Source organism: Oncorhynchus tshawytscha, linkage group LG16 (genome assembly GCF_018296145.1).
Source record: "Oncorhynchus tshawytscha isolate Ot180627B linkage group LG16, Otsh_v2.0, whole genome shotgun sequence".
NCBI lineage: Eukaryota > Metazoa > Chordata > Actinopteri > Salmoniformes > Salmonidae > Oncorhynchus > Oncorhynchus tshawytscha.
Window position 1 is genome coordinate 58,700,833 of NC_056444.1, and position 27,170 is coordinate 58,728,002.

General features: G+C 44.1%; 1 protein-coding gene across 1 annotated transcript in view; it reads left to right on the forward strand.

Moving 5' to 3' along the window:
• Positions 1-26,646, forward strand: part of LOC112232649 (inositol 1,4,5-trisphosphate receptor type 3) — a 43,193-nt gene extending 16,547 nt beyond the window's left edge. Inside the window, exons 5-58 of the mRNA XM_042299424.1 lie at positions 544-702; positions 1,791-1,889; positions 2,274-2,357; positions 2,509-2,655; positions 2,801-2,896; positions 3,013-3,072; positions 3,184-3,323; positions 3,474-3,573; positions 3,651-3,811; positions 4,031-4,172; positions 4,707-4,868; positions 5,003-5,175; positions 5,265-5,384; positions 5,538-5,726; positions 5,882-6,133; positions 6,241-6,385; positions 6,555-6,699; positions 6,865-7,061; positions 7,192-7,312; positions 7,420-7,474; positions 7,571-7,736; positions 7,934-8,104; positions 8,209-8,283; positions 10,139-10,258; positions 10,373-10,495; positions 10,589-10,789; positions 11,057-11,308; positions 11,501-11,626; positions 11,706-11,831; positions 12,007-12,127; positions 12,297-12,478; positions 12,688-12,836; positions 13,127-13,235; positions 14,284-14,374; positions 14,446-14,621; positions 14,724-14,886; positions 15,091-15,281; positions 15,474-15,674; positions 15,946-16,056; positions 16,328-16,423; positions 16,597-16,698; positions 16,852-16,935; positions 19,386-19,496; positions 19,815-20,007; positions 20,121-20,240; positions 20,362-20,534; positions 21,818-21,982; positions 23,723-23,912; positions 24,274-24,375; positions 24,576-24,694; positions 24,871-25,036; positions 25,116-25,276; positions 25,451-25,612; positions 25,878-26,646. Of these exons, the coding sequence (XP_042155358.1) occupies positions 544-702; positions 1,791-1,889; positions 2,274-2,357; positions 2,509-2,655; positions 2,801-2,896; positions 3,013-3,072; positions 3,184-3,323; positions 3,474-3,573; positions 3,651-3,811; positions 4,031-4,172; positions 4,707-4,868; positions 5,003-5,175; positions 5,265-5,384; positions 5,538-5,726; positions 5,882-6,133; positions 6,241-6,385; positions 6,555-6,699; positions 6,865-7,061; positions 7,192-7,312; positions 7,420-7,474; positions 7,571-7,736; positions 7,934-8,104; positions 8,209-8,283; positions 10,139-10,258; positions 10,373-10,495; positions 10,589-10,789; positions 11,057-11,308; positions 11,501-11,626; positions 11,706-11,831; positions 12,007-12,127; positions 12,297-12,478; positions 12,688-12,836; positions 13,127-13,235; positions 14,284-14,374; positions 14,446-14,621; positions 14,724-14,886; positions 15,091-15,281; positions 15,474-15,674; positions 15,946-16,056; positions 16,328-16,423; positions 16,597-16,698; positions 16,852-16,935; positions 19,386-19,496; positions 19,815-20,007; positions 20,121-20,240; positions 20,362-20,534; positions 21,818-21,982; positions 23,723-23,912; positions 24,274-24,375; positions 24,576-24,694; positions 24,871-25,036; positions 25,116-25,276; positions 25,451-25,612; positions 25,878-26,003 (7,671 nt within the window). The 3' untranslated portion in view covers positions 26,004-26,646. The remainder of the gene's footprint in view (positions 1-543; positions 703-1,790; positions 1,890-2,273; positions 2,358-2,508; positions 2,656-2,800; positions 2,897-3,012; positions 3,073-3,183; positions 3,324-3,473; positions 3,574-3,650; positions 3,812-4,030; positions 4,173-4,706; positions 4,869-5,002; positions 5,176-5,264; positions 5,385-5,537; positions 5,727-5,881; positions 6,134-6,240; positions 6,386-6,554; positions 6,700-6,864; positions 7,062-7,191; positions 7,313-7,419; positions 7,475-7,570; positions 7,737-7,933; positions 8,105-8,208; positions 8,284-10,138; positions 10,259-10,372; positions 10,496-10,588; positions 10,790-11,056; positions 11,309-11,500; positions 11,627-11,705; positions 11,832-12,006; positions 12,128-12,296; positions 12,479-12,687; positions 12,837-13,126; positions 13,236-14,283; positions 14,375-14,445; positions 14,622-14,723; positions 14,887-15,090; positions 15,282-15,473; positions 15,675-15,945; positions 16,057-16,327; positions 16,424-16,596; positions 16,699-16,851; positions 16,936-19,385; positions 19,497-19,814; positions 20,008-20,120; positions 20,241-20,361; positions 20,535-21,817; positions 21,983-23,722; positions 23,913-24,273; positions 24,376-24,575; positions 24,695-24,870; positions 25,037-25,115; positions 25,277-25,450; positions 25,613-25,877) is intronic.
• The last annotated feature ends 524 nt before the right edge of the window (positions 26,647-27,170 follow it).

Sequence of the window (27,170 nt, forward strand, 5' to 3'; positions counted from 1 at the left end):
AGTCCTACCGCATAGCTTCCTCAGGTCTCCCCCACTCCTTTATTCTCCTTAATATCCTCTTAGCACATCTTTCTTTCACTAAAGCTTATGCGATTTGCCATTCATTCTCTCCCATTGAAATGAGAGACATGCACTTTCTGTAGAACATAATAATCTCTGAATGACAACAGCAGGGTGATCCTGTCTGTAGAACATAATCATCTCTGAATGACAACAGCAGGGTGATCCTGTCTGTAGAACATAATCATCTCTGAATGACAACAGCAGGGTGATCCTGTCTGTAGAACATAATCATCTCTGAATGACAACAGCAGGGTGATCCTGTCTGTTGATACATGGTTTTAGTACTTTTCAACTTGGTCTTTACGCCATTCTTTCTTAAGTGGTCCCCTTTCTGGCTGGCTGGTTCCCATTCCTGAATGGGATAGTGAGCTATTCTAGCTTCCATCATAACAGCACAGTATCCCAGACAATATGAAAGTTTTTGCGAGGTTTAACAGTGGCCTGTTTTTCTGTGTGTGTGTTATCTGCCCTGGCTGACAGCTGTTGCATATGAAGAGTAATAAATACCTGACTGTGAATAAGCGTCTGCCTGCCCTGCTGGAGAAGAATGCCATGCGGGTCACCCTGGACGGAACGGGGAATGAGGGCTCCTGGATGTTCATCCAACCCTTCTGGAAGCTAAGGGCCAACGGAGACAATGTAACTCCCCTAACTCGTATTACTGCACAGACTCAACTGACATGCGCAGTTGCGTTCAATCACATACACACAGGGTTGGAAAAAGTACTCAATTGTCATACTTGAATAAAAGTAAAGTTACCTTAATAGAAAATGACTCAAGTGAAAGTCACCCAGTAAAATACTATTTGTGTAAAGGTCTAAAAATATTTTGTTTTAAATATACTTAAGTATAACATGTAAATGGAATTGCTCAAATGTACTTAAGTATCAAAAGTAAAAATATAAATAATTTCATATTCCTTATATTAAGTAAATCAGACGGCACAATGTTCTTGTTTATTTTTATTGATGGATAGCCAGGGATACACTCCACCACTCAGACATCATTTACAAACGAAGCATGTGTATTTAGTGAGTCTGCCAGATCAGAGGCAGCAGGGATGACCAGGGATGTTCTCTTGATAAGATCATTTTCCTGTCCTGATAAGCATTCAAAATGTAGAGTGTGGAGTAAAAAAGTGCATTTATTTTCTTTAGGAATGTAGTGAAGTAAAAGTTGGCAGAAAAATCTAAATAGTAAAATAAAGTACAGATACCCCAAACAACAACTTAAGTAAAAATACTTTAAAGTACTACTTAAGTACTTAACACCACTGCATACACACATTCACTAACACATGCAAACTCACAAATCTCAGACAATCTATAGGGGCAATCTGCAGTTGCTATATCCATTATTTTATTAACTTATAAATGAATGATATTTACCCATTTGATTCTTGAAGAACATAACTTATTAAATCCCTCATGAGCTTACTTCAACTGTCGTATCCTATCAGTACCCAAAATATAAGCTTAAATCAACCCCAATGTTTGTTTATATTTACATTGTTTACAAACACTATATAGCCTCAAAACATGGTTAAATCTATAAGTTTATCCTGGATGCTCTATCCTTGCATCCATAGCTCGGAGAGGGATTACATTTCTCCAACCCCATCCCTCAGCTGGGGAGAAGGCATTATTGTTTCAACTGTTTATTGCAACTTGAGTTCTTGTGCTTCTTGTGGAATTGTTGTTGTACTTATTTCTGTGTTCCTCTGCAGGTAGTGGTAGGAGATAAGGTGATCCTGAACCCAGTGAATGCAGGCCAGCCCCTACATGCCAGTAACTATGAGCTCTCTGACCACGCTGGATGCAAAGAGGTAAGAGTCCAGTCATAACCACACTGTCTGATTAATCCATGACTGAATCTGTCTGGAAGAGTGAGGCTTCTGACTGTGTCACTTCCCAATTGCAAAGAACCAACGGTTGTTACTGCCAGCAATGATGATAAGCCCCACCCATTTCTACAATGTGTCTTCTTAAAATCTGATTTGAACCCTAACCTTAACCACACTGCTAATCTTATGGCTAACCCTAACCTTAAATTAAGACCAAAAAGCTTCATTTTTGTTTTCGTACATTTTGTCGATATGGCGGGTTTTGACTTATCCATCTAGTACATTTTGACTTACCCATCCAGCTTACCCATCTAGGTGGAACAGGTATGCATGCTGAAGCTGACGTATAGGTGTGTCCCCCTGCAGGTTAATTCTGTGAACTGCAATACTAGCTGGAAAATCAACCTGTTCATGATGTTCAGTGACCATAAGGATGAAGTCTTGAAAGGAGTAAGTCTCCTTTAACATTCATGTGTATATTACTGTCACTATTTGTATCATTGTAATTGATTCTTCTTCACTTTCCAACCCTAACACAATAATAGCATTCTAACCTGAAGCGTTTAGATGATTTGATGTCTCTGCTGGTGTGTCCGGTCAGGGGGATGTGGTGCGGTTGTTCCATGCGGAGCAGGAGAAGTTCCTGACCTGTGATGAGTACAAGGTCAAGCTGCATGTGTTCCTCCGTACCACCCTGCGCCAGTCTGCTACCTCTGCCACCAGCTCCAATGCCCTGTGGGAAGTGGAGGTTGGTACACGCACGGCACCCAAGCCCACGCACGTATTTGCCGTTTTTGAATCCTAGTCCAGTTTGGATATGCTCTGTCGTACAGCAGCTAAATGCCTAAGGTATGACGACTGAGGTTTGTTTTGATGGTGTGATGTGTTCCAAGGTGGTGCACCATGACCCATGTCGAGGAGGGGCCGGACACTGGAACAGTCTGTACCGCTTTAAACACCTTGCCACAGGGAACTATCTTGCAGCTGAGGTAACATGATCAAGTATTGGACCATGGATATTGGTCACCACAGTGCTCTGGTTATCACACGGGCTGTATTGATGCAGAGTCATTTTAGAGCGCATGTGTTGTTGTGGTTGCTTTAGGAAAATCCGGGTTATAAAGGTGACAGCGTTGAAATCCAGACTTCGGCGAATGAAGATACGGTATGCATCCTTTTTTTGTTTTTTTTGGACCTCACAGTAATTATGTCTAGTTAATTTAACACGTGACAGTCAATGTGCTAAACTCTAACCCTTGACCCCTGCCCTCTGTAGCTGGACAGTAGAGGAAAACTAAAGATGTTGGGTGAGAGGATAAAGTACAAGCTGGTGGCTGTGCCTCATGGGAATGACATTGCTTCCTTGTTTGAGCTAGACCCCACCACTCTGCAGAAAACAGACTCCTTTGTGCCAAGGTACTGTACCACTTCAACTCACTATCGGCCTCAACCCATCTGCACAGTCTGTACAATACAGTATATACAACTGTATATATCTATTTATAAAGAAGCAAAGACTTGACCTACAGTATGTTTCACTGGCTTTCTATTGTAAACTTTCTTCAGGAATTCATATGTGCGTCTCAGACACCTATGCACCAACACATGGATCCAGAGTACCAACGTGCCCATAGATATCGACGAGGAGAGACCCATCCGGCTCATGGTAAGAACCATGTCACTTGATTTACTGTGACACGGAGTTCATTTGGACTCAGTATTTCTGTTATATCCTTGTTTCAGCTGGGCACCTGCCCTACCAAGGAGGATAAGGAGGCATTTGCCATAGTGTCAGTGCCAGTGATGGAGATCCGGGATCTGGACTTTGCCAATGATGCCAGTTTCATGTTGAGCACCATAGTGGACAGGTTCAATGAGGGCTTTATCAGTCCCAATGACAGAAGGTAAGGTATCCGCAGAAAAGGCTCCAAATGAATCTATGAAGTCCAACTTCTTCTAATAAACCTAACTTTTCCCCTGTGAGCTCTATGTTATACTTGATTAAAGCCAGCTGTTTTACAGCTTATACTGTAATCCAGTCAATGGCATAGTTCCCTAGCCAGACCCAATGGGCCAGACCAGTAACGTCTGTGTCCGACCGTGTCCTGTGTTTGACCCTGCAGATTTGCCATTAAGCTGCTGGAGGATCTGGTGTTCTTTGTGGTGGACACGCCCAACAGCGGCCAGGTCGTCCTGGATGTGGCGATGACCAAGGCCAACCGCGAGAGACAGAAACTCATGAGGGAACAAAACATCCTCAAACAGGTTAGAAGGCCCACTTTAAACATCTGGGTTGCGTAACTTTGAAAACCGGAAATCATCATGGGGCGTAGAGAAAATGTTGCCATTTTATAAAAAATGTCATGCAATTGTACTCATTTTGACAGGGGGCGGAGAGAAAATGTGCAGTTTTACAGCTAATTTCCTGCATTCTACACATTTTGCCATAGGGTGAAGGCAAACAGTTTTTATATGATAACTGATGATCAATGGGCCCCAGCCCAGTCGGTAATTCAACCTTGCTGACTACAAGTTTAGATAGCTGGCCTCAAGACTAACTTAGTAATAAATAAATACATTGCTGACATGGGCTATTGAGTGACTGCTGATGCAAAAGCTAATTTCGAAATGGTGCTTTTGTATTTTATTATTCTGACTGAGTTCCTCCCCGAAAAAAAAGAATAGCCAGCGGGCTTGCATTAGACTGATGATGACATATAAGGTAATCATTTCTTGTCATTGTATCCATATTGTCACATGTTCCCTTGAATAGTTCTCTATTCTTTTGTCCCTTCAAAGATCTTTGGGATCTTGAAGGCCCCTTTCAAAGATAAGGGGACAGAGGGCCCGTTGCTGCGATTGGAGGAGCTGTCAGACCAGAAGAATTCCCCTTACCAGTACATGTTCCGTCTCTGTTACCGGGTACTGCGACACTCTCAGGAAGACTACCGCAAGAACCAGGTACACCACATTGTCTCGCATACTTTTTTCCTTCCATATTCCTGTCCCTCGGTCGTTTATCCAAACTGAATTATTGATCCCTGGGCCTTCTTCACTGCCAAGACACATTAGTCTCACTCTTTTTGCCCCATCAGGAGCACATAGCCAAGCAGTTTGGGGTGATGCAGTCTCAGATTGGCTATGACATCCTGGCTGAGGACACCATCACTGCTCTGCTGCACAACAACCGCAAGCTGCTGGAGAAACACATCACCAAGACGGAGGTGGAGACCTTTGTTAGCCTGGTCCGCAAGAACAGGGAACCCAGGTGAGGAGAGTGACGCCCTGACTAAATAATACCCATGTACATTCAAAACTGTTGTGGTGTATCTCAAACATCGGCCTGTTTCCCCTCAGGTTTCTGGACTACCTGTCAGATCTGTGTGTGTCCAACAACGTGGCCATTCCTGTCACTCAGGAGCTGATCTGTAAGTGTGTGCTGGATCCCAAGAACCAAGACATCCTCATAAAGACTGAGTGAGTGGTACTTCTCTTTACTAAACTGCATACATGCACACACTTACCTAAACATGCGATGGCCTTTGTATGTATGTGTGTGTGTGTGTGTGTGTGTGTGTGTATATATGTGTGTGTATGATTGAATGTGTGTGCCTATGCTTGTCCATGCAGACGGCGTGTGCCCAAAGAGATTCCCAATGCCACTGAATACATGGGCATGGAGGAGTATGCTGACGATGATGAGGTGTGGCTGGTCTGGACTGACAAGACCAATGAGAAGCAAGAGAAGGGCATCAGACAACTAGCCCAGGAGGCCAGACAGGGGAACGCTCATGACGAGAACGTGCTCACGTACTACAGGTGACTCCTCACTGATGTCACATTTCCTAGACAAGGGAATGTCGTGCACAAGTCATCGTTTAAAAAGGAAGTTGTACTGATCTGAAATGTTCCAACCACGGTGATGTTTTGTCTGTGCTTCATTTGTCGAACCTTTCTCTTTTTTTTTATGGTAGGTACCAGCTGAAGCTGTATGCACGAATGTGTCTAGACCGCCAGTACCTGGCCATAGATGAGATCTCCAAGCAGCTGGATGTGGAGCTCATCTTCCTGTGCATGATGGACGAGACACTGCCCTTTGACCTGCGCGCCTCTTTCTGCAGACTGATGCTGCATGCGCACGTCGACCGAGACCCCCAGGAGCTGGTCACGCCCGTCAAGTTCGCCCGCCTCTGGACAGAGATCCCCACCTCCATCACAATTAAAGAGTATGACTTCAAACAGTTTCCCCAGATTTGGTTTTGCGCATAATGTCACTGCAATCTAACTGATTGTTGTTGTGTTCCTATACTTCGATATCTCTTCCCTCTCTCAGTTATGACTCCAACATGGATGACTCGCGAGACAATAAGAAGAACAAGTTTGCCAACACCATGGTGTTCATGGAGGAGTACCTCAACAACGTCCTCAATGATGACTTGCCTTTCGCTGACGAGGAAAAGAACAAACTGACCTATGAGGTATCAATTCTCTCTTTTCTCATTCCTAATTCTACTTACAATACTGTGAATACCTCCAGAACGCTGCTGCCTATATTTGGTATTGAGACGAGAACTCTCTGGCTCTCTACCACTTGGCCCGGAAAAGCCCCGATAGCATGATAACTGCTAGAATGTTTTGTCCCCTCAGGTGGTGAGCCTGGCCAGACACCTCATCTACTTTGGCTTCTACAGTTTCTTTGAGCTGCTGAGGTTGACACGGACCCTTCTGGGAATCATCGACTGCATCCCCAACCCTTCCCTCATCAACCCCATGTTCCAGGACGATGGCAGTGGTAAGAGAATGAGAAACACCTCTACTCTGCGTTTAACATTATTATGCGAGAACTACCACACATCACCATTTTATAAAACAAATCAGCACAACAGACGTTCAGATTCGGGTTCCGTCATGGTTTTCACCATGGTAGTAAGGATGCCACTCCCACTCTGTCTGTTAGGGAAAAACATGAAGCGTTCCATCCATGGTGTTGGCCAGATGATGTCCACCATGGTACTGAGCAGGAAACAGTCCATTTTTGGAGGTCCAGGCCGGAGTGCTTCCAACATAGAGGGCCAGAACCGCAGTAAGGACAGCATCGACAAACAGGACATCACTGTCATGGACACCAAGCTGAAAATACTAGAAATCCTGCAGGTTAGAACTCACTAGAACCCAGCACGTCTCATGAAATGGTACTGTTGAGTTTTACGCTTGTGAAAAATTAGACCCATTCAAGTATCCCTTTTATGCTAAGTGCTGTTCTTTATCTCTTGTTGATGTGCAGTTTATCCTGAATGTCCGCCTGGACTATCGGCTCTCCTTCCTGCTTTCTGTCTTCAAGAAAGAGTTTGTTGATGTTTATCCCATGGCAGATGCCGATGCTACAACATCAATGGAGCAAGCAGGTAGTGCAGTGCCCATTTGAGGGACCCATTGCTCTCCACTAACCATACCTTATACAGTATTCATCTCTCCGTCTAAATACACAACATTCCTAACTCTCTTTCAACAGCCACCATCAACCTGCAGCACATAGGAGAGCAGGCAGAGGCCATGTTTGGTGTAGGGTAGGTTCAGTACAGCACTGTAGACCCTCCCAGCATATGTTATGGTTTTGCCCTAGTGTGTTGTTATGATAACCTGTGACTGTGTCCTCCTGTCAGGAAGGGGAACAGTATTCTGGAGGTGGATGATGAGGGAGGTCGTATGTTCCTGAGGGTGCTGATCCATCTCACCATGCATGACTACCCTCCTCTGGTCTCTGGGGCTCTACAGCTGCTCTTCAAACACTTCAGCCAGAGACAGGAGGTGCTGCACACATTCAAACAGGTAAGGAGACACAACTATCTGCAATCACTGATGGTAAACAAAGGTGCGGCCAATAATGACCTGCACTCCAACTTGGTACCGTATCTGCTATTCCCTTTCTTATACAGTGTCTATACATATAATTTATATCTGTGTTATCTTCTGGTCTCTCAGTCACCGTCTCTCTGACACTCACTCTGTCTCCATGTTGTCCTCAGGTCCAGTTGCTGATCTCGGGCCAGGATGTTGATAACTACAAGCTGATAAAGAGCGACCTTGACCGTCTCCGCACCATGGTGGAGAAGTCTGAGCTCTGGGTGGACAAGAAGAGCAGCTCTGGAGGAGGGGAGGGGAAGAAAGACAAGAAGGACAAAAAAGAGAATGTAGAGGTGAGGGTGAGATACGTCTTCTCCATCTATGATAAGAAAGTGTGTAATAACATGTAGTAGCTACAAATTACTTCTCACTAATTGTACTTCTGATTTCCTTTTAGATGGCCTCAGAGGTTGCGACCCCCAAAAAAGAGAAGTCGGATAAGAGCAATGAGAACTACCAGAAAGTTAAAGATGTGTGTTTCTTTTATCCTGCTAGCATGTCCCATTGTCACGTTTAAAAAAAAATAAATATATATATATATATATACATATACACACACACAGTTAAAGTCGGAAGTTTACATACACTTAGGTTGGAGTCATTTAAACTCGTTTTTCAACCACTCCACACATTTCTTGTTAACAAACTATAGTTTTGGCAAGTTGGTTAGGATATCTACTTTGTGCATGACACAATACAATTGTTTACAGACAGACAATTCCAGTGGGTCAGAAGTTTACATGCACTAAGTTGACTGTGCCATTAAACAGCTTGGAAAATTCCAGAAAATGATGTCATGGCTTTAGAAGATTCTGAAAGGAAAATTGACATCATTTGAGCCAATTGGAGGTGTACCTGTGGATGTATTTCAAGGCCTACCTTCAAACTCAGTGCCTCTTTGCTTGACATCATGGGAAAATCAAAAGAAATCAGCCAAGACCTCAGAATTATTTTTTTAGACCTCCACAAGTCTGGTTCATCCTTGGGAGCAATTTCCAAACACCTGAAGGTACCACGTTCATCTGTACTAACAATAGTACACAAGTAAAAACACCGTGGGACCACACAGCCGTCATACCGCTCAGGAAGGAGACGCCTTCTGTCTCCTAGAGATGAACGTACTTTGGTGCAAAAAGTGCAAATCAATCCCAGAACAACAGCAAAGGACCTTGTGAAGATGCTGGAGGAAACGGGTACAAAAGTATCTATATCCACAGTAAAACGAGTCCTATATTGACATAACCTGAAAGGCCGCTCGGCAAGGAAAAAGCCACTGCTCTAAAACCGCCATAAAAAAGTCAGACTACGGTTTGCAACTGCACATGGAGACAAAGATTGTACTTTTTGGAGAAATGTCCTCTGGTCTGCTGAAACAAAACTAGAACTATTTGGCCATAATGACCATCATTATGTTTGGAGGAAAAAGGAGAGGCCTGCAAGCCGAAGAATACCATCCCAACCGTGAAGCGCGGGGGTGGCAGCATTATGTTGTGGGGATGCTTTGCTGCAGGAGGGACTGGTGCACTTCACAAAATAGAAGGCATCTTGAGGAAGGAAATTTATGTGGCTATATTGACATCAGTCAGGAAGTTAAAGCTTGGTCGCAAATGGGTCTTCCAAATGGACAATGACCCCAAGCATACTTCCAAAGTTGTGGCAAAATGGCTTAAGGACAACACAGTCAAGGTATTGGAGTGGCCATCACAAAGCCCTGACCTCAATCCCATAGAAAATTTGTGGGCAGAACTGAAAAAGCGTGCGCAAGCAAGGAGGCCTACAAACCTGACACAGTTACACCAGCTCTGTCAGGAGGAATGGGCCAAAATTCACACAACTTATTGTGGGAAGCTTGTGGAAGGCTACCCAAAATGTTTGACCCAAGTTAAACAATTTAAAGGCAATGCTGCCAAATACTAATTGAGTGTACGTAAACTTCTGACCCACTGGGAATGTGATGAAAGAAATGAAAGCTGAAATAAATTATTCTTTCTACTATTATTCTGACATTTCACATTCTTAAAATAAAGTGGTCATCCTAACTGACCTAAGACAGGGAATTGTTGCTAGGATTAAATGTCAGGAATTGTGAAAAACTGAGTTTAAATGTATTTGGCTAAGGTGTATATTAACTTCTGACTTCAACTATATATATATATATATATATATATATGTATGTGTGTGTGTGTTATTCCAGATCCCCTCTACTCTTCCTGGGGTCCAATTATTAGACACTACTCTACCATAACATATGTACAACACAAAATCAATAATACTGCACTGTTGAGTAGTGTTTGGCCGTATTTCTGAAGACATTCTCTTTACCCCAGATCTTGGAGCGTCTGAATAAGATGTGCAGCTCGGGTGTGTGGAAGAAACAGCAGAGACTTCTGAAGAACATGGGAGCCCACAAAGTGATGCTGGATCTGCTGCAAGTGTCATACGATCAGGTGAGGGATGTACGTGAGCTGTGCCTTACCCCCACTCTGACAACCAAACACATAGTCCAATACTAACGTTACCTCGCTGTCTCGCTCTCTCTCACGCACTTTCCTGGTTCTCAGCATGACACCAAGATGCAGGGGATCATCAAGTGCACTCACCTGTTCCTGCAGAAGTTCTGCATGGGGAACCTGGAGAACCAGATGCTCCTCCATAAGAACCTCAGTCTCTTTCTCAACCCAGGAGTGAGTGAAATCACACACAGCTTTTATTGCCTTTTCTACTTCCATCCGTCCTGTTTTCATCAGACTGAATGTCCTCCTCCCCCCTCCCCCCAGCTCATGGAGGCAGAGACGGTGCAGCACATCTTCAGCAATAACTACCAGCTGTGTACAGAGATCAGTGAGAACGTGCTGCAGCACTTCATCCACTGCCTGGCCACTCACGGACGCCACGTCCAGTACCTGAACTTCCTGCACACTATCATCAAGGCCGAGGGCAAGTACGTGAAGAAGTGCCAGGACATGATCATGACGGAGGTAAGACAACCTCCCACGCAACTTGCTTTGAACTCTCTTCATTGTATGGTATCCTCGAAAAGATGTAAATAAGACTTTAGTTTTTAAATGTTTATCAAATCTTAGCGAAACATCTAGTCTGCCTTACAATCAAATATTTGTGCGAAACCCGGATGAGTAATTGAAAAATAACAGATGAACCACCTCCAAGCACTCACAAGCCACATTAATCATATCAGCAATGATGTAATTGTTTATCCCACACAGTGTGCTTGCTTTCCCCTCTAGTTAACCAACGCTGGTGAGGATGTAGTGGTGTTTTATAATGACAAGGCATCATTTGCCACCATGCTGGAGCTGATGGCAGAGTCCAGGGAGGGGGTTCAGGAGCACAGCCCCCTGCGCTACCACATCTCTCTGGTAGAGCTGCTATCTGCCTGCGCTGAGGGAAAGAACGTTTACACAGAGATCAAATGTACCTCGCTGCTGCCCCTAGAGGACGTGGTGAGAGTGGTCACACACGAGGACTGCATCACAGAGGTATGTCCGAAATGGAGCAAGTATACAATTAGTTAGTAGCCAACGTCGTCCTCAGTTCGAAAACCCACAGCAGCATGCAATGATATGCAGACATACAACTGCAAAGGTAATGGAAACCATTATCATTACAAAATGTACAGAGGCCTGAGCCAGCTGTGTGTGTGTGTTCATGTTTACCCTTGTGGTCCCCAGGTGAAGGTTGCCTACGTGAACTTTGTGAACCACTGCTACGTAGATACCGAGGTAGAGATGAAGGAGATTTACACCAGCAACCACATCTGGAAACTGTTTGAGGACTTCACTGTGGACATGGCCAGGGTAAGTCTCATTCCCCAGTCAGTGAGACCACTCTCACCCACAAGTTTCATCATCTCTAACAGCTCTCTTTTCCCTCTAGGTGTGTAACAAGAGAGAGAAGCGTCTGACTGACCCCATCCTGGAGAAGTACATCATCAACGTGGTGTTTGATACCATCAATGCCTTCTTCAGCTCCCCCTTCTCTGAAAACAGCACCTCTCTACAGGTCAGTCAGCTCTGATGCTCCTGCCTACTCCGAGGCTTTGATATAAAGTTTGCTGTAATGCACTGTTTAGTAGAGTGTGTTTTTGTTTGTATTGTGTCTGACAGTATTTGTGTAGTCATTTAACATGTCATGAATTCTCGTCGTGTGATTCTCCTTCCTCTGTGCCTGTAACCAGACCCACCACACCATAGTAACACAGCTGCTCCAGTCTAGCATGCGCCTGCTGGAATGTCCCTGGCTACAGCAGCAACACAGAGGCCTGGTGGAGACCTGCATCCGCACCCTGGCTATGACAGGTAAAACAGGCCTGCTGCAGGGCCCAGAGGTGGGCTACATTTAGAGCCACACCGGGTCAAACTAGGGTTGCATTGCTTTGTGAATATGACTTTAGATTTTTCGACATGGTTTGAGTGGGAGTACCTTTTGAACTTAATGATGACTTTCCCCAATCCTGTGTGTGTGCAGCGAAGAACCGCTCCATTTCCCTGCCTCTGGACCTGGAGTCTCAGATCACCACCATGCTGAGCAGCAGTGCTCCCAACTCTCTGTCCCGCTCCAACCCCAACTACAAGAGCTCCACCCGCTCCAGCCGCCCCTCCGCCCCCAACAACCCCTGGGACTACAAGAACATCATCGAGAAGCTGCAGGTTCGACCCTTAAAACGACTCATTAATTACCCTGCTGCCTTCTCCCCCTCCTCTATCCCATCACTTTATTCAGCCATACAAAGCCACAACCGATTTACACATCATTCCTTGGCCTCTGTCTCTTTCTGGTTTGTTCCCTGTTCTTGAGGGTTTGGTGTTTGACACAGTGGGTATATTCCCTGTCCCTCTATCTATGCTGTGATGTTCAGGACATTATCAACACCCTGGAGGAGCGTCTGAAGCCGCTGGTGAACGCAGAGCTGTCTGTTCTGGTGGACGTCCTGCATCAGCCTGAACTCCTCTTCCTGGAGGGGACGGATGCACGGCAACGCTGCGAATCAGGAGGCTTCATCTCCAAGTAAGGGTCTGCATCTGAAATTGCACCCTGTTCTCTACATAGTGCACTACTTTGAACCAAAGCCCTAAGGGAAGCCCTGGTCAAAAGTAGTGCACTATATAGGGAATAGGGTGCCATTTTGAACTCAATGATATGTCACTATGGTGTGGGGATGATAGTGTTTATTTACCAACACAGTCACTGGGATTTACACATACAAATATTTACTCATGAAAACTCACTGCAAAGTGCAATAAAGAGCATTTTTGGCATGGTATGGATGAGGTCTAACACTCTCTTTACGAACCCAGACTGATTCAGCACACTAAAGCCCTGATGAGCTCAGAGGAGAAGCTCTGTATCAAGGTTCTGAGGACCCTGCAGGAGATGCTCATACGCACACTGGACTTTGACGAGAAGGTAAAGACTTCTGACCAGTCAGTGTAGGTCTTGGAGATCAACCAATATAATATCTGAGTGTATTTAAAGGCCCAGTGCAGTCAAAAACTTCCATTTCCTTTTTAATATACTGAACAAAAAATATGAGCGCAACATGCAACAATTTCAATGATTTTACTGAGTTACAGTTCATATAAGGAAATCAGTCAATTTAAATAAAGGAATTAGGCCCTAATCTATGGATTTCACATGACTGGGCAGGGGTGCTCCCATGGGTGGGCCTGGGAGGGCATAGGCCCTCCCACTTGGAAGCCATGCCCAGCCAATCACAATTAGTTTTTCCCCACATAGGGGCTTTATTACAGACAGAAATAGTCGTCAGTTTCATCAGCTGTCCTTGTGGCTGGTCTTAGGCGATCCCCCAGGTAAAGAAGCCGGGTCTCGTGGTCTGCGGTTGTGAGAGAAATACCATTTTTGTGTGTATAGAACAATTCTGGGATCTTTTATTATGAAACATCAGCTCATGAAACATCAGACCAACACTACATGCTGCCTTTATTTGTGTTCAGTGTATATATTTCCACACCTGGTTGGAATAATACTGTGACATTGTGAATATTATGATGATGCTCTTTTAGTATAAGAGCTTTTTGAAAAGACATGTCTGAAATGTCTGCCTGTTTTGCTGAGATGGAGTTTTGGCCTGCCTGGTGACATCAATAGACCAATAAGAAAGAGCGTTCCAAACATCTCTGCCAATAACAGCTAGGTTTCAGTTTTCCCCTCCCCACTCAGACCGCTCCCAGACAATCCTATGAAAATGATTGCTTGAAAAATTGCTCTTTGCTAAGAAGCTATTTGTTTTCAATTGAAATGGTAAAAATGGAACAATCACTGTAAGGCACTTAATTGTTACCCAGAAATGATTTGATATTAAGATCAAAACGATGCATTGGAACTTTATTAGAGGTTTTATGAAGGTGCTTATTGAGGTACTATTTGGGTAAGAAACTATTCAGTGAGCGTATGCTAACCATGTCTCTGTGTGACTGAATGCCTGTCCAATCAGGGCATTACACTGAGGAAGGTGCTGCTACAGAACTACCTCTTCACCAACAAGAAGAACAGCAAGGGAGATCTGGTTGACCTTGGAGTAACAGGTTTGTTTATATTAGGCTTATAACATGATCGTTCCGGATTGTGTATATATTTACCGTGTGTTAATGTGTAGGTGCTGAGCAGGAGAGAGACTGGATGGCTGTAGCATCAGTCCAGTGTCGCCTGGACAGGGAGGGTGGCACAAAGCTCTTTACTGACCTCGTCATGAGCACCAAGAACGACAAGATCTTCCAGGAGAGCATCCAGCTGGCCATATGTCTGCTGGAGGGGGGCAACACAGAGATCCAGGTTAGATGTAACACATATAGCCTACTGTACGGAGCAGGTGCATGGTGATTCCTTCCTTATAATAATGCACTGATCCTCTTCCTTTCTGTGAATGCCGTTCAGAACTCCTTCTACAAGCTGATGATGGGGGACAACAAGTCTGAGAAGTTCTTCAAGGTCCTCCACGACCGGATGAAAAACGCCCAGATGGATATCAAGGCCAACGTATCAGTCAGCGTGGGGGAGATGAGTAACAAAGCCAATGACAACAAAGACCTGGAGACCAGTGAGCGGGACACTACTCTGATCTTAGATAGTCAAATGCAGGTTTAGATTGTAGTGATTATAAAAAAATAGTGAATGTCATTTTATGAAAAACAATGATTCTGTGTCAATGGCTACATAAGCATATGGTAAGGATATTGTTGGTGTGTTTGAACTGTCACTTCACTCTATTCATGGTGCCCTCCCTGGTATTTGTTCCTGACAGGCTCTGGTGGGTTGGTTCTACCTGCGACTACTCTGCCTCTCTTGGCCCCCTCCATCGCCCAGGTCAATGCCCTGGCTTCGGAGCCTGAGCAGAAGGAAGTGGAGACCGAGATGGGCCCTGCAATCATCATTATGAAACCCATCCTGCGCTTCCTCCAGCTGCTCTGTGAGAACCACAACCAGGATCTGCAGGTGAGAGGAAGAACAAGCACCACTTATACAGCTGATACTGCTAATACTGCTCTCTGCTGAGGTCTAAACAGACTGATGTCATTATACAGAAACTCCCCTGAGAGGTAGCTAGTAGATAGGGGTGATAAAAATGTTATGGTCTGTTTGACCTTTTGACCCTACAATACTGTTGTCCGACCATCCTCCTCCCAGAACTTCCTTCGCTGCCAGAACAACAAGACCAACTACAACCTGGTATGTGAGACATTGCAGTTCCTGGACATCATGTGTGGCAGCACCACCGGAGGCCTGGGTCTGCTGGGCCTCTACATCAATGAGAGCAACGTGGAACTCATCACCCAGACCCTGGAGACGCTCACAGAGTACTGCCAGGGCCCCTGCCAGGAGAACCAGGTCAGATAGCCACACACAGAGTACTGCCAGGGCCCCTGCCAGGAGAACCAGGTCAGATAGCCACACACAGAGTACTGCCAGGGCCCCTGCCAGGAGAACCAGGTCAGATAGCCACACACAGAGTGCTACGGAAATTGTTACTTTAAACAGAAACTTTGATAATGCCGCCAGGAATGAGGTTGATTCAAAGTTCCGTTAGGTTTCAGACAAATAACACAGGGTTGTTTTGACAAAATGATAATAACTTTCTAGGTGTGCTTTGTTTTTGTAGACTTGTATAGTGACCCATGAGTCGAATGGCATCGACATCATCACAGCCCTCATACTGAATGACATCAGTCCTCTGTGTCGTTACCGCATGGAGATGGTTCTGCAGCTCAAGGTTCATTTCACCTACTGTTCTCTTTTACAGATTTTTGTGTCCTCACTCAGTCGTCTGTGTCCTCACTCAGTCGTCTGTGTCCTCACTCAGTCGTCTGTGTCCTCACTCAGTCGTCTGTGTCCTCACTCAGTCGTCTGTGTCCTCACTCAGTCGTCTGTGTCCTCACTCAGTCGTCTGTGTCCTCACTCAGTCGTCTGTGTCCTCACTCAGTCGTCTGTGTCCCCACTCTGAAATGACATGGTCGGTGACAGTGTTGTGTCTCTGTTTCCAGGACAACGCCTCCAAGCTGCTACTGGCTCTGATGGAAAGTCGCCATGACAACGAGAATGCAGAGAGGATACTGTTCAACCTCCGACCTCGGGAACTGGTCAGAGCAAATACCCATTTCTATTTCTTCTTCGCTCTCTCTTTTTTTTCTCCTCATTCTCCTCCTCACTTTTTTTATACTAACTAGCCTCTAAAACGGCAATTGTATACACATATCAAAGTGCAGCACACTACAGAATACACCAGTCAACATTAGTGTCACACTGTCCCCAGGTGAAGGTGATAAAGAAAGCCTACCAGCAGGAGAGTGAATGTCAAGGTGGAGAGGTGTCACCTCAAGAGGTCGGCCACAACATCTACATCCTGGCACTCCAGGTAACTCTCCCATTCAGAGTAATGGAGTGTATATTTTTATATATATATATATATATATATATATATGCACTCCTATTATAACGTAATAAGGTCATGTTAGAGAATAATGCTTTCACATGTTATGCTTATGATTGTGGGTCATGTTTTGGTCAGCTGGCGAGGCACAATAAGATCCTGCTCAATCTGCTGAAACCTGCAAAGAGGACCAAGGAGGGAGAGGAGGGCATATCCTCTATGGTGAGTGTCTTTCTATCTCAATTCAATATCAATTTAAAGGGATTTATTGGCATGGGAAACACATGTTTACATTGCCAAAGCAAGTGAAATAGATCATAAACAAAAGTGAAATAAACAATTTAAAAAATGAACAGTAACTCTCTGATTCAGAGGGGTTGGGTTGAATGTCCCTTTCTCTCTGTCAGCTGTTGCGTTCATTTGATCACTTTTGTATTTTCATTCCCTTCTGGGCAGAATTCTTTGCAGACATTCTAGTATGTGTTTATTTGAAGTCAGGGTATTTGTTCAAGGCAAGCTTCAGCATATCTGGTCTTCTCATTAGAAGAGGAAGTTGCCTCACTCTGCACTTCTGTGCTGCAGCTGCTCGCATTCATGGCAGCAGTGACTCACTGCAAACTTAGTTTAACAACGGATTTTAGCGTTACATGGGGATATTTTCATATCTGTGCTTTGTTTGCATGCCTGAAAATGGTTCAGCATAAAGCGAGACTAAAGAGTATTATGAAACTGGTTGTTTGGATCCTGGATGCTGATTGGTTGATATGCGGGTGTTGTGGTACAACCCCGTAAAATACCACGATGTGTTAATGTTGTAAATCCACTGTCCTGCAGCCCAAGCAGGAAATTCATAAACTTCATCTCCCTCTGGGAAATGCCAGAAATGTCTGGCTCTATGACCTGTGCAACAATGTATCATTTTACAAATGCAATATCTCCGTTATCCCAAGAATGATAGTGAAAAGAATAATTCGCCATGGAATCCGTAAACACTCAGCATTCCATGAATTCATTAACCAGCCTATGTAGGCCTATTGAATCCATGAATTCATTAACCAGCCTATGTAGGCCTATTGAATATGTATTAACCTGTAAAAGTCTACCTTGGGGTGGGGGTTCTACTAAGCTAACTTGTGGAATTGTTTTAAGATGGTCATACCATGGATCATTTAGTGTTTGATTTAGCATTTTAGGACCCCTGTAGGTTTAAAAAAAAGATGTACAACATTTTTTGGGGATAAAATATTGCATTTGGGCTTTAGTACTATAAAACACATTGAATAACACATTCATAAATGGAAAAACAGACGGTCAATAATATCATAAGGAATAAGGTTTTGAAGTGTCTGTCCTATATCTAGGAGATGTAAGAAAGCTCAGGAAATATTTGTGTTTTTTGGACACACAAACGCCTCCATACTTCAGTTCATTTTTAAAACTGGTAGCTGGTTACCTTCACAGGAGTCCCTTCACAATTGTGGGGGTCATAGAGCAAAACGGAGAAGACCATCGCGTTTGTCATAATATGGTCATATTAGTAGGCCAAACCGTTTGGATGCTACAGATGTTTTGGGATGTCTCCTGGTCTGACAAACAGAGCTGTAGCGGATGGCTGAAATAGCCTGATGAGGATTGAGATGCAGTTTAAATTGACAGATTTTTGTTCCTGAGATTGACGCACAGCTGTGTCAATAGACTCTTAAATAATAATTTATTGAAGTATTTGTCTCGTCATCATTGAATCTCTGATAGCTAGCTACGTGCCAATGATTTGTTTAGCATAGTAATGTCAAATGAATAGAATGATTAGAATTAACGACTGGTTAAAATATGAGAAAATAACTAAGGACCAGTCCATTTGGGAAGTAACTTCAGAATGCAAAAGTCATCCAATGCGTGCATGGAGGCAAGGGAAATAATGGCTGTGAGAGCTCGCTCAATAGTTATTGGCAGCCCCTAACATGGAGAACATAAAGCGCTGGAGTGCCATTTTAACCGGCAACGCTGTGAGTGGGACGTCCCATTCTCTGCCAAAGAAGAGGCAAACAACACTGGCTGTCACCAACCAGGACCATGGACAGTTCTTCCACTCGTGTGCCATCAACAGAAATGTCACTATTAACATCACCAACTAACTTTGGACTCGCCAACCATAATAGTTGTTGCCTATGTTGGACTGTTAATAAATCATTATCATTAAATATCTGCTTAGCTAGCTACATTCCAATGATTTGTTTAGCATAGCAACGTCGAATGAATAGAATGAATCATTTTAACTACTGGGTCAAAACATGACAAAATAACTAACCAACCCACTTGGGTAGCAATTTTAGAATGCAAAAACAAATTTACTCATTAAAATAATGTTTTTAATAAAAGAAATGTCTTTTCATATTTTTAAATCTTTTGGTAACCATTTTATAAAAGCAATAAGGCCCTAGAAACCAGGGATTATCGTGTAATAACTCCCTAAAAGCTGTTCCTGGCCTGAAGCGAACAGAGTTATCACACGATAATCCCCGGGTTCTCATGTTTTACTGCTTTAAGTATATCATGTGGAGGTAGAATTGAAACGAGCTGAATGGGGAAAGCTAGGTTGCTCAGATCCACTGATAGTGCTCTTTAGTATTATTATTGTTGTTGTTAATGTTTGTCCTGTTGACCTCCTGCAGTTGAACCTGAACAATCGGCCTCTCTCTCAAATGTTGAAATCTACCGTGCCGGTAGAGAGCGAGGAGCAGGACCCACTGGAGTTCTATGAGCAGCACACTTCACAGATAGAGGTGTCTACCTTTCTTCCTCAACTCACCCCTACTACAGTAGTCAATCTTTCAAATTGTAAATAGTTCAGTTCAACTGAAGTGCCCACTGCAAAATGTATTGAATGATAATAATATAACAACAGTCAAAAAAATGAATGTCATTTAGCAGATGCTTTTATCCAAAGCGACTCAATCATGCATGCATACATTTTATGTACAGCTGGTCATGGGAAATCAAACTCACTATCCTAGCATTGCAAGCACCATGCTCTACTAACTGAGCTACAGAGGACCAAAAGACCCCTGTCCTAACTTGTCTGTCCCTTCTCATCTGGTCAGATTGTGCGTGAGGACCGCAGCATGGAGCAGATCGTGTTTCCCATTCATCCCATCTGTGAGTTCCTGACGGAGGAGTCCAAGTTCCGTGTGTTCAACACCACCGAGCAGGACGAGCAGGGCAGCAAGGTCACACACTTCTTCCAGCAGGCCTCCTTCCTCCACAACGAGATGGAGTGGCAGAAGAAGCTGCGCAGTAAGCCAGGCTCGGCTGATCCAGTAGATATTTTCCACTGGCCTCAACGTTTCCTCTCTATCCCATGCTGTTTGATGATAGAAGAAGACTGGAGAGTGTTGTTTGTGTTTCAGGTATGCCGGTGCTGTTTTGGTTCTCTCGCAGGATGAGCACCTGGGGCAGCATCTCCTTTAACCTGGCCGTCTTCATCAACCTCATCATCGCATTCTTCTACCCTTACGACTCAGGCCAAGGTGTGTGTGTGTGCGCCCGTAGTCATTATCCTCTGTACTTATTGAAGACAATAATTATGAGAAACTGAGACATGTAAATGTTTTATATATTGATGATTCCAATGTGATTGCTGTCCTCCAGGTGCAATAGATGACTCGATGCTGTCCATGCTGTTCTGGGGTTTCCTGGGTCTGTCTGTCATGGGCATGTTTTCCAAACGCTACGGCCTCAGGCCCTTCACTGTGGCCCTCATACTGCGCTCCATATACTGCTTCGGCATCGGCCCCACTCTCATCCTACTGGGCACCCTCAATGTAAGCTTCACTTTATGAGTGAATTCTAACTTCCACTTGAGTCATGCATCACAACCCTATACCACACCTTGATGAATATCATCAGGGTTGGGGAGTAACGGAATAAGGGATTACAAAAAAACGGTAACTGTATTCCGTTACCAGCAAAAATATTGTAATCAGATTACAGATAATTACTTTGAGGATTACTTTTAAATTCAGAAAGGATGTTTGCGGAAAACAATATTTGACCCTTCTCTGTTTTCTGAATGACATTCAAATCAGCATTGAAAAAAGGCGCAAGTTTAAGTTTGTTCCACCTGAGCAAGTCTGACCACAAGTCAGAGACCACTGATGACACACCAAATATATAGGAATAGTATTTTGTAGGCTACAGTCCAAGCTATGTCTTCCAATGTTGCAACTGCTGTCAGCATCTAAAGACTATCCAACTTGAATAAACGCTTGGAGGTAAGGATGAGAGCAATGGTGCATTCTACAGCGATATTGATATCACTTATTATTGATATCTACATAGCGCATTGATGTGAATCACACTGCTGCTCTCTCATTTAGCTATTTGTGCCTTATGGATTGTGGTTGTTGTGGATGGCTGTTCAGAAATCTAAATGTGTATTTGAACCCAATAATGGTTGATTTGAAGAAGTTTAAGCTGCCTATCAATCATTGTTTTTGAAACCAGTGAATAATGTGCTCTTGTAACAGCTGTATAGTGAGGATCCCAACCTATGGAATAAAAGTGGGGCTTTTATTGCTCAATCTAAATCATGCTGGGAAAAAAATCAGTCCATAGACCTAATGGACACATGTTCAAACTCACAATTTTGATAGCCTTATAGGGGTTATCTGTAGTTGCTACATCAATTTTTAGACTTATAAATTATATATATTGATGTAAAGATGTAATTTAATCGTATTATTATGTAGTAGTAGAAAGCGATGGGTTAGAAGAAGCCTACATAACCAACCCATAGAGTAAAATGTAACACATATGGCCAGCTATGTAAACTTTTACATTGATTTATCCTGCAATAGATGTTGTTTAATTGGTAACATACATTTTTGTCTTTTTCTAATGCATCTTAAGGGGAAAGCAATCTAAAAGTAACGGAATGTAATCAGATTACATTACTGATTTTGGGTAATCCAAATGTTATGTTACTGATTACCATATTGGACAGGTAAATGTAACGGATTACATTTAGAAAGTAACATACCCAACCCTGAATATCATCTTTCAAAGCATGGTGATCCCATGACTGTTCATCTGTTCCACTCCACAGCTGATAAATAAGATAGTGTTTGTGGTGAGCTTTGTGGGCAACAACGGGACATTTATCATGGGCTACCGTGCGATGGTGATGGACGTGGAGTTCCTTTACCACCTGGCCTATGTTCTGACCAGCACCCTGGGGCTCTGTGTCCATGAGCTCTTCTACAGCTTCCTGGTGAGTAACACTCATGACTCACAAATACACTGCTCAAAAAATAAAGGGAACACTTAAACAACACAATGTAACTCCAAGTCAATCACACTTCTGTGAAATCAAACTGTCCACTTAGGAAGCAACACTGATTGACAATAAATTTCACATGCTGTTGTGCAAATGGAATTGACAACAGGTGGAAATTATAGGCAATTAGCAAGACACCCCCAATAAAGGAGTGGTTTTACAGGGGGTAATCACAGACCACTTCTCAGTTCCTATGCTTCCTGGTCACTTTTGAATGCTGGCGGTGCTTTCACTCTAGTGGTAGCATGAGACGGAGTCTACAACCCACACAAGTGGCTCAGGTAGTGCGGCTCATCCAGGATGGCACATCAATACGAGCTGTGGCAAGAAGGTTTGCTGTGTCTGTCAGCGTAGTGTCCAGAGCATGGAGGCTCTACCAGGAGACAGGCCAGTACATCAGGAGACGTGGAGGAGGCCGTAGGAAGGCAACAACCCCCAGCAGCAGGACCGCTACCTCCGCCTTTGTGCAAGGAGGAGCACTGCCAGAGCCCTGCAAAATGACCTCCAGCAGGCCACAAATGTGCATGTGTCTGCTCAAACGGTCAGAAACAGACCCCGTGAGGGTGGTATGAGGGCCCGACGTCCACAGGTGGGGGTTGTGCTTACAGCCCAACACCGTGCAGGACGTTCAGCCCAACACCAAGATTGGCAAATTCGCCACTGGTGCCCTGTGCTCATCACAGATGAAAGCAGGTTCACACTGAGCACGTGACAGAGTCTGGAGACGCCGTGGAGAACGTTCTGCTGCCTGCAACATCCTCCAGCATGACCGGTTTGGCAGTGGGTCAGTCATGGTGTGGGGTGGCATTTCTTTGTGGGGCTGCACAGCCCTCCATGTGCTCGCCAGAGGTAGCCTGACTGCCATTAGGTACCGAGATGAGATCCTCAGACTCCTTGTGAGACCATATGCTGGTGTGGTTGGCCCTGGGTTCCTCCTAATGCAAGACAATGCTAGACCTCATGTGGCTGGAGTGTGTCAGCAGTTCCTGCAAGAGGAAGGCATTGATGCTATGGACTGGCCCGCTCGTTCCCCAGACCTGAATCCAATTGAGCACATCTGGGACATCATGTCTCGCTCCATCCACCAACGCCACTTTGCACCACAGACTGTCCAGGAGTTGGCGGATGCTTTAGTCCAGGTCTGGGAGGAGATCCCTCAGGAAACCATCCGCCACCTCATCAGGAGCATGCCCAGGCGTTGTAGGGAGGTCATACAGGCACGTGGAGGCCACACACACTACTGAGCCTCATTTTGACTTGTTTTAAGGACATTACATCAAAGTTGGATCAGCCTGTAGTTTGGTTTTCCACTTTAATTTTGAGTGTGACTCCAAATCCAGACCTCCTTGGGTTGATAAATTTGATTTCCATTGATCATTTTTGTGATTTTGTTGTCAGCACATTCAACTATGTAAAGAAAAAAGTATTTAATAAGAATATTTCATTCATTCAGATCTAGGATGTGTTATTTTAGTGTTCCCTTTATTTCTTTGAGCTGTGTATATATGTTAATAATATTACTGGCATTCAGGACCAATCACCTGGCAATAAATTCCTTGGCATGCACATACATCTAAATACACGTACAGACCCTTACATACAGTAGATAACCCTGGCAGGATTCCCCTACTGTATGTCTACTCTAAAAGCATGGTACCTTTGTTCTGTGTGCAGCTGTTTGATCTGATCTACCGAGAGGAGACCCTGTTCAACGTGATAAAGAGTGTGACCCGGAATGGGCGCTCCATCCTGCTCACTGCCCTGCTAGCCCTTATCCTGGTCTACCTGTTCTCCATTGTGGGCTTCCTCTGCCTCAAGAACGACTTCATCATGGAGGTGGACCCTCTGCCTCAGATCGACTCAGGTACTGGACCATCAGAGACTCAAATAGCCTCTACTAGTAGTCAGCGTATGGAAGGAACAATAAGACATGGTCAATCAAACCTGTAAGGCAGAGCTCTCGAACCCTGTTCCTGGAGAGATACCCTCCTGTAGGTTTTCACCCCAACCCTAGGTGTAACTAACCTGATTCAGCTTATGAACCAGCTAATTATTAGAATCAGGTGTGCTAGATTAGGTTTGGAGCTAAAACCTACAGGACATTAGCTCTCCAGGAACAGGGAGAGCCCTGGTGTATGATATAGGGTTGCGCTGTATGGTATAGGGTTGCGCTGTATGGTATAGGGTTGTATGGTATAGGGTGGTGATTGGGTTCTCTTCTACAGGGGGACATGGCAATGAGGAGGCATCACAGGACTTCCTGAACTCCTGCAGTGGAGATGGAGTCAGCTGCACTGCCGAGGCAGGACTCCCTGCTGAACCTGATGGTTAATCTCTACTTATTAAATCATCTATTGCTGCTTTGATTCTTAAGTCACCCTCATCATGTGACAGGTTTGGATAGGAAATAAAGGTTAAAGAAGAAAAATATTTAGTTTGGATGGGTGTCAGATGAGGAATTGTCAAATATCATGTACTTGGAGTCTGGTGTGAGGGGTACGTAGATAAATAATTCACGTTTTTGCAGAGGAGAACAATTCGGAGCGGGCCTGTGACACTCTGCTCATGTGCATTGTCACCGTGCTGAACCACGGGCTGAGGAACGGTGGAGGGGTGGGAGATGTGCTACGCAAGCCCTCCAAAAACGTAACAACGAAGATGCAACACACTCTTGCTATACTTACAATCCATCTCATACACAATCAGTATCACATCATGTCAAAGAGCACAAATTTTCCACAAACCAACATATTTACTGTACATTGTATTACGAGCGAACATTTGAAAACGTGTCATTAATGACGTCATTGCATACCCTGCAGGAGCCACTGTTCCCAGCCCGCGTCATCTACGATCTCCTCTTCTACTTCATTGTCATCATCATCGTACTCAACTTGATCTTTGGTGTCATCATCGACACCTTCGCTGACTTGCGTAGTGAGAAACAGAAGAAAGAGGAGGTCCTCAAGACCACCTGCTTCATCTGTGGTAAGAAATTGAGATTTGACTGTTATATTGGCTCATTTTCTGCATTCTGGACATTCAACCTGAAGCTCTCTCCCTGCAGGTCTGGAGAGGGACAAGTTTGACAATAAAACGGTGTCTTTTGAGGAACACATAAAGTTGGAGCACAACATCTGGAACTACCTGTATTTCATCGTGCTTGTTCGTGAGAAGAACAAGACTGACTACACAGGTCCAGAGAGTTATGTGGCCCTCATGATAAAGGTAAAGTAACCTGCTTTGATTCTAGTTTCATTGGGGACACACCCACCTCTACGCTATTTCTCACTGAAACCATTTTACAACATCTCGTTGTTGTAAGTAGCATTAGATACCTTTGTCTCTGGGGTCATCTAATGCTAGGAGAAGCACTGCCACTGACTCTACATGTCTCCTCAGAGTAAGAACCTGGACTGGTTCCCCCGCATGCAGGCCATGTCCCTGGTGGTGACGGATGGAGACGGGGAGCAGAATGAAATGAGGAACCTGCAGGACAGACTGACGTCCACTATGAACGTGGTCAGCCAACTCACAGGACAGTTAACAGAGCTCAAAGAACAGGTGAAGGCGAAACGGAGCTTGCCAGTGCATACACAATATTTGTTTCTGGTTCCCGGATAACACAGCACACAAGACAATACATGTATTCACAGGATATCTTATCCAGGGCAAGTCACATGACCTGTATAATGATGATCTATTAGGGAGAAAAAACAAGTCTGGTGTACAATTAGGTGAACTGATGTCCTAATGATATAGGCTAGTGTTTCGAGCAGGATGACCCTGGCCTGGCTGACAGTGTGTTGTTGCACTGTTTTCTGTGTAGATGACGGAGCAGAGGAAGAGGAGGCAGAGGATGGGCTTCGTGGATGTCCAGTCAGGAGGAGCTGGTGCAGCTAGTGTAACCCCCAGTGCTGCTGGAGGAAACCACCAGATGTTCAACAAACCCTGATGTCCCGTCTAACTGCCATAGACTGGAAGAGTCTGCCGGGCCTATACATCCATCATGTGTTAAACATAGTGGCAATGTTCTTAGTTGTGACTGAGTTACTGCTGTAGGGTTCTTTGTAAATCAATGTTTTTCTTCAAGGGCCCCTTCAGTACTTCCAGTAGTCTGAAGCAATATCTCAATTGCATACCTTGCGTCATCTTCTCAAAACCCAGAGGTCCCTCCCCTCTGACAATGGGTTTTGAGGAGGAATGGAATTGAGATCCTCCCCATGTTTTTGGTCGTTTGTCCTCACAGCTATCTATTAATGGCATTTGCACTGTTGCTGTGACAGACGTACCTCAGATGAGGAAATTATGGGAAATTGATTCCTGCAAAGCAGGAAGCAACACGTCCATCCTTTATATGAATGTATTTATATACACTGATTAATACAGTAGGCACATGAGTACCACAATGTTTGAGTGTCTGAAGCATGCATGTGATTTGGAACACTTGTCTCAGGGCCATTGGACTGGTTAGAGAAGCGTCTCCATTGCACTGAGAAATTGTTCTCGGACAGGCCTCAGTAAAAATATTTGATTTTAACTGTGTTTTAACTTCTTTATAACATGCCAGATCTTCCAAATAAAAAATTAAGAACTTTTTGGTGGGATATATTTATTAAACAAAATACATAATCCAATCATTTTAGTATACAAAGAAACAGTGAAATGTTAAGGCTAGAGTTCAAAGGTGCAAGGCAGGCACTTTCAGAGAAAGATGTTGCATCTAGGCGATTGAGAAAATAATTCTTAGGTTAGTTTGAAATAGTCACTCAAGCATGTAGACTAGCCTATTTCAGAGTGCAACAAAAGGTTTACCTCCCTGCTCTCACAGGATTGTAGGTCTGCTTTGAAATAACATTAGTGATACAGGACCTGCCTGCAGTATGGCAAAAATACATAGTTAAGTCATACCTCTTGTCTAAAACACACTTCCAGTGGTGCATTCAGATTCTTATTAGGCTCCTCCCTATGGCATATGAAAGGAAACAAACCTGCATTTTCCCTTATGTAAGTCTATTGACATTAAAGTGACTCAAATCAAAATCTGGTACAGAGGCTGCATAATACTATAGCAATATAAACACATCTGGGTTATTGAGAAGGATTACAATTCCTTGCTGAA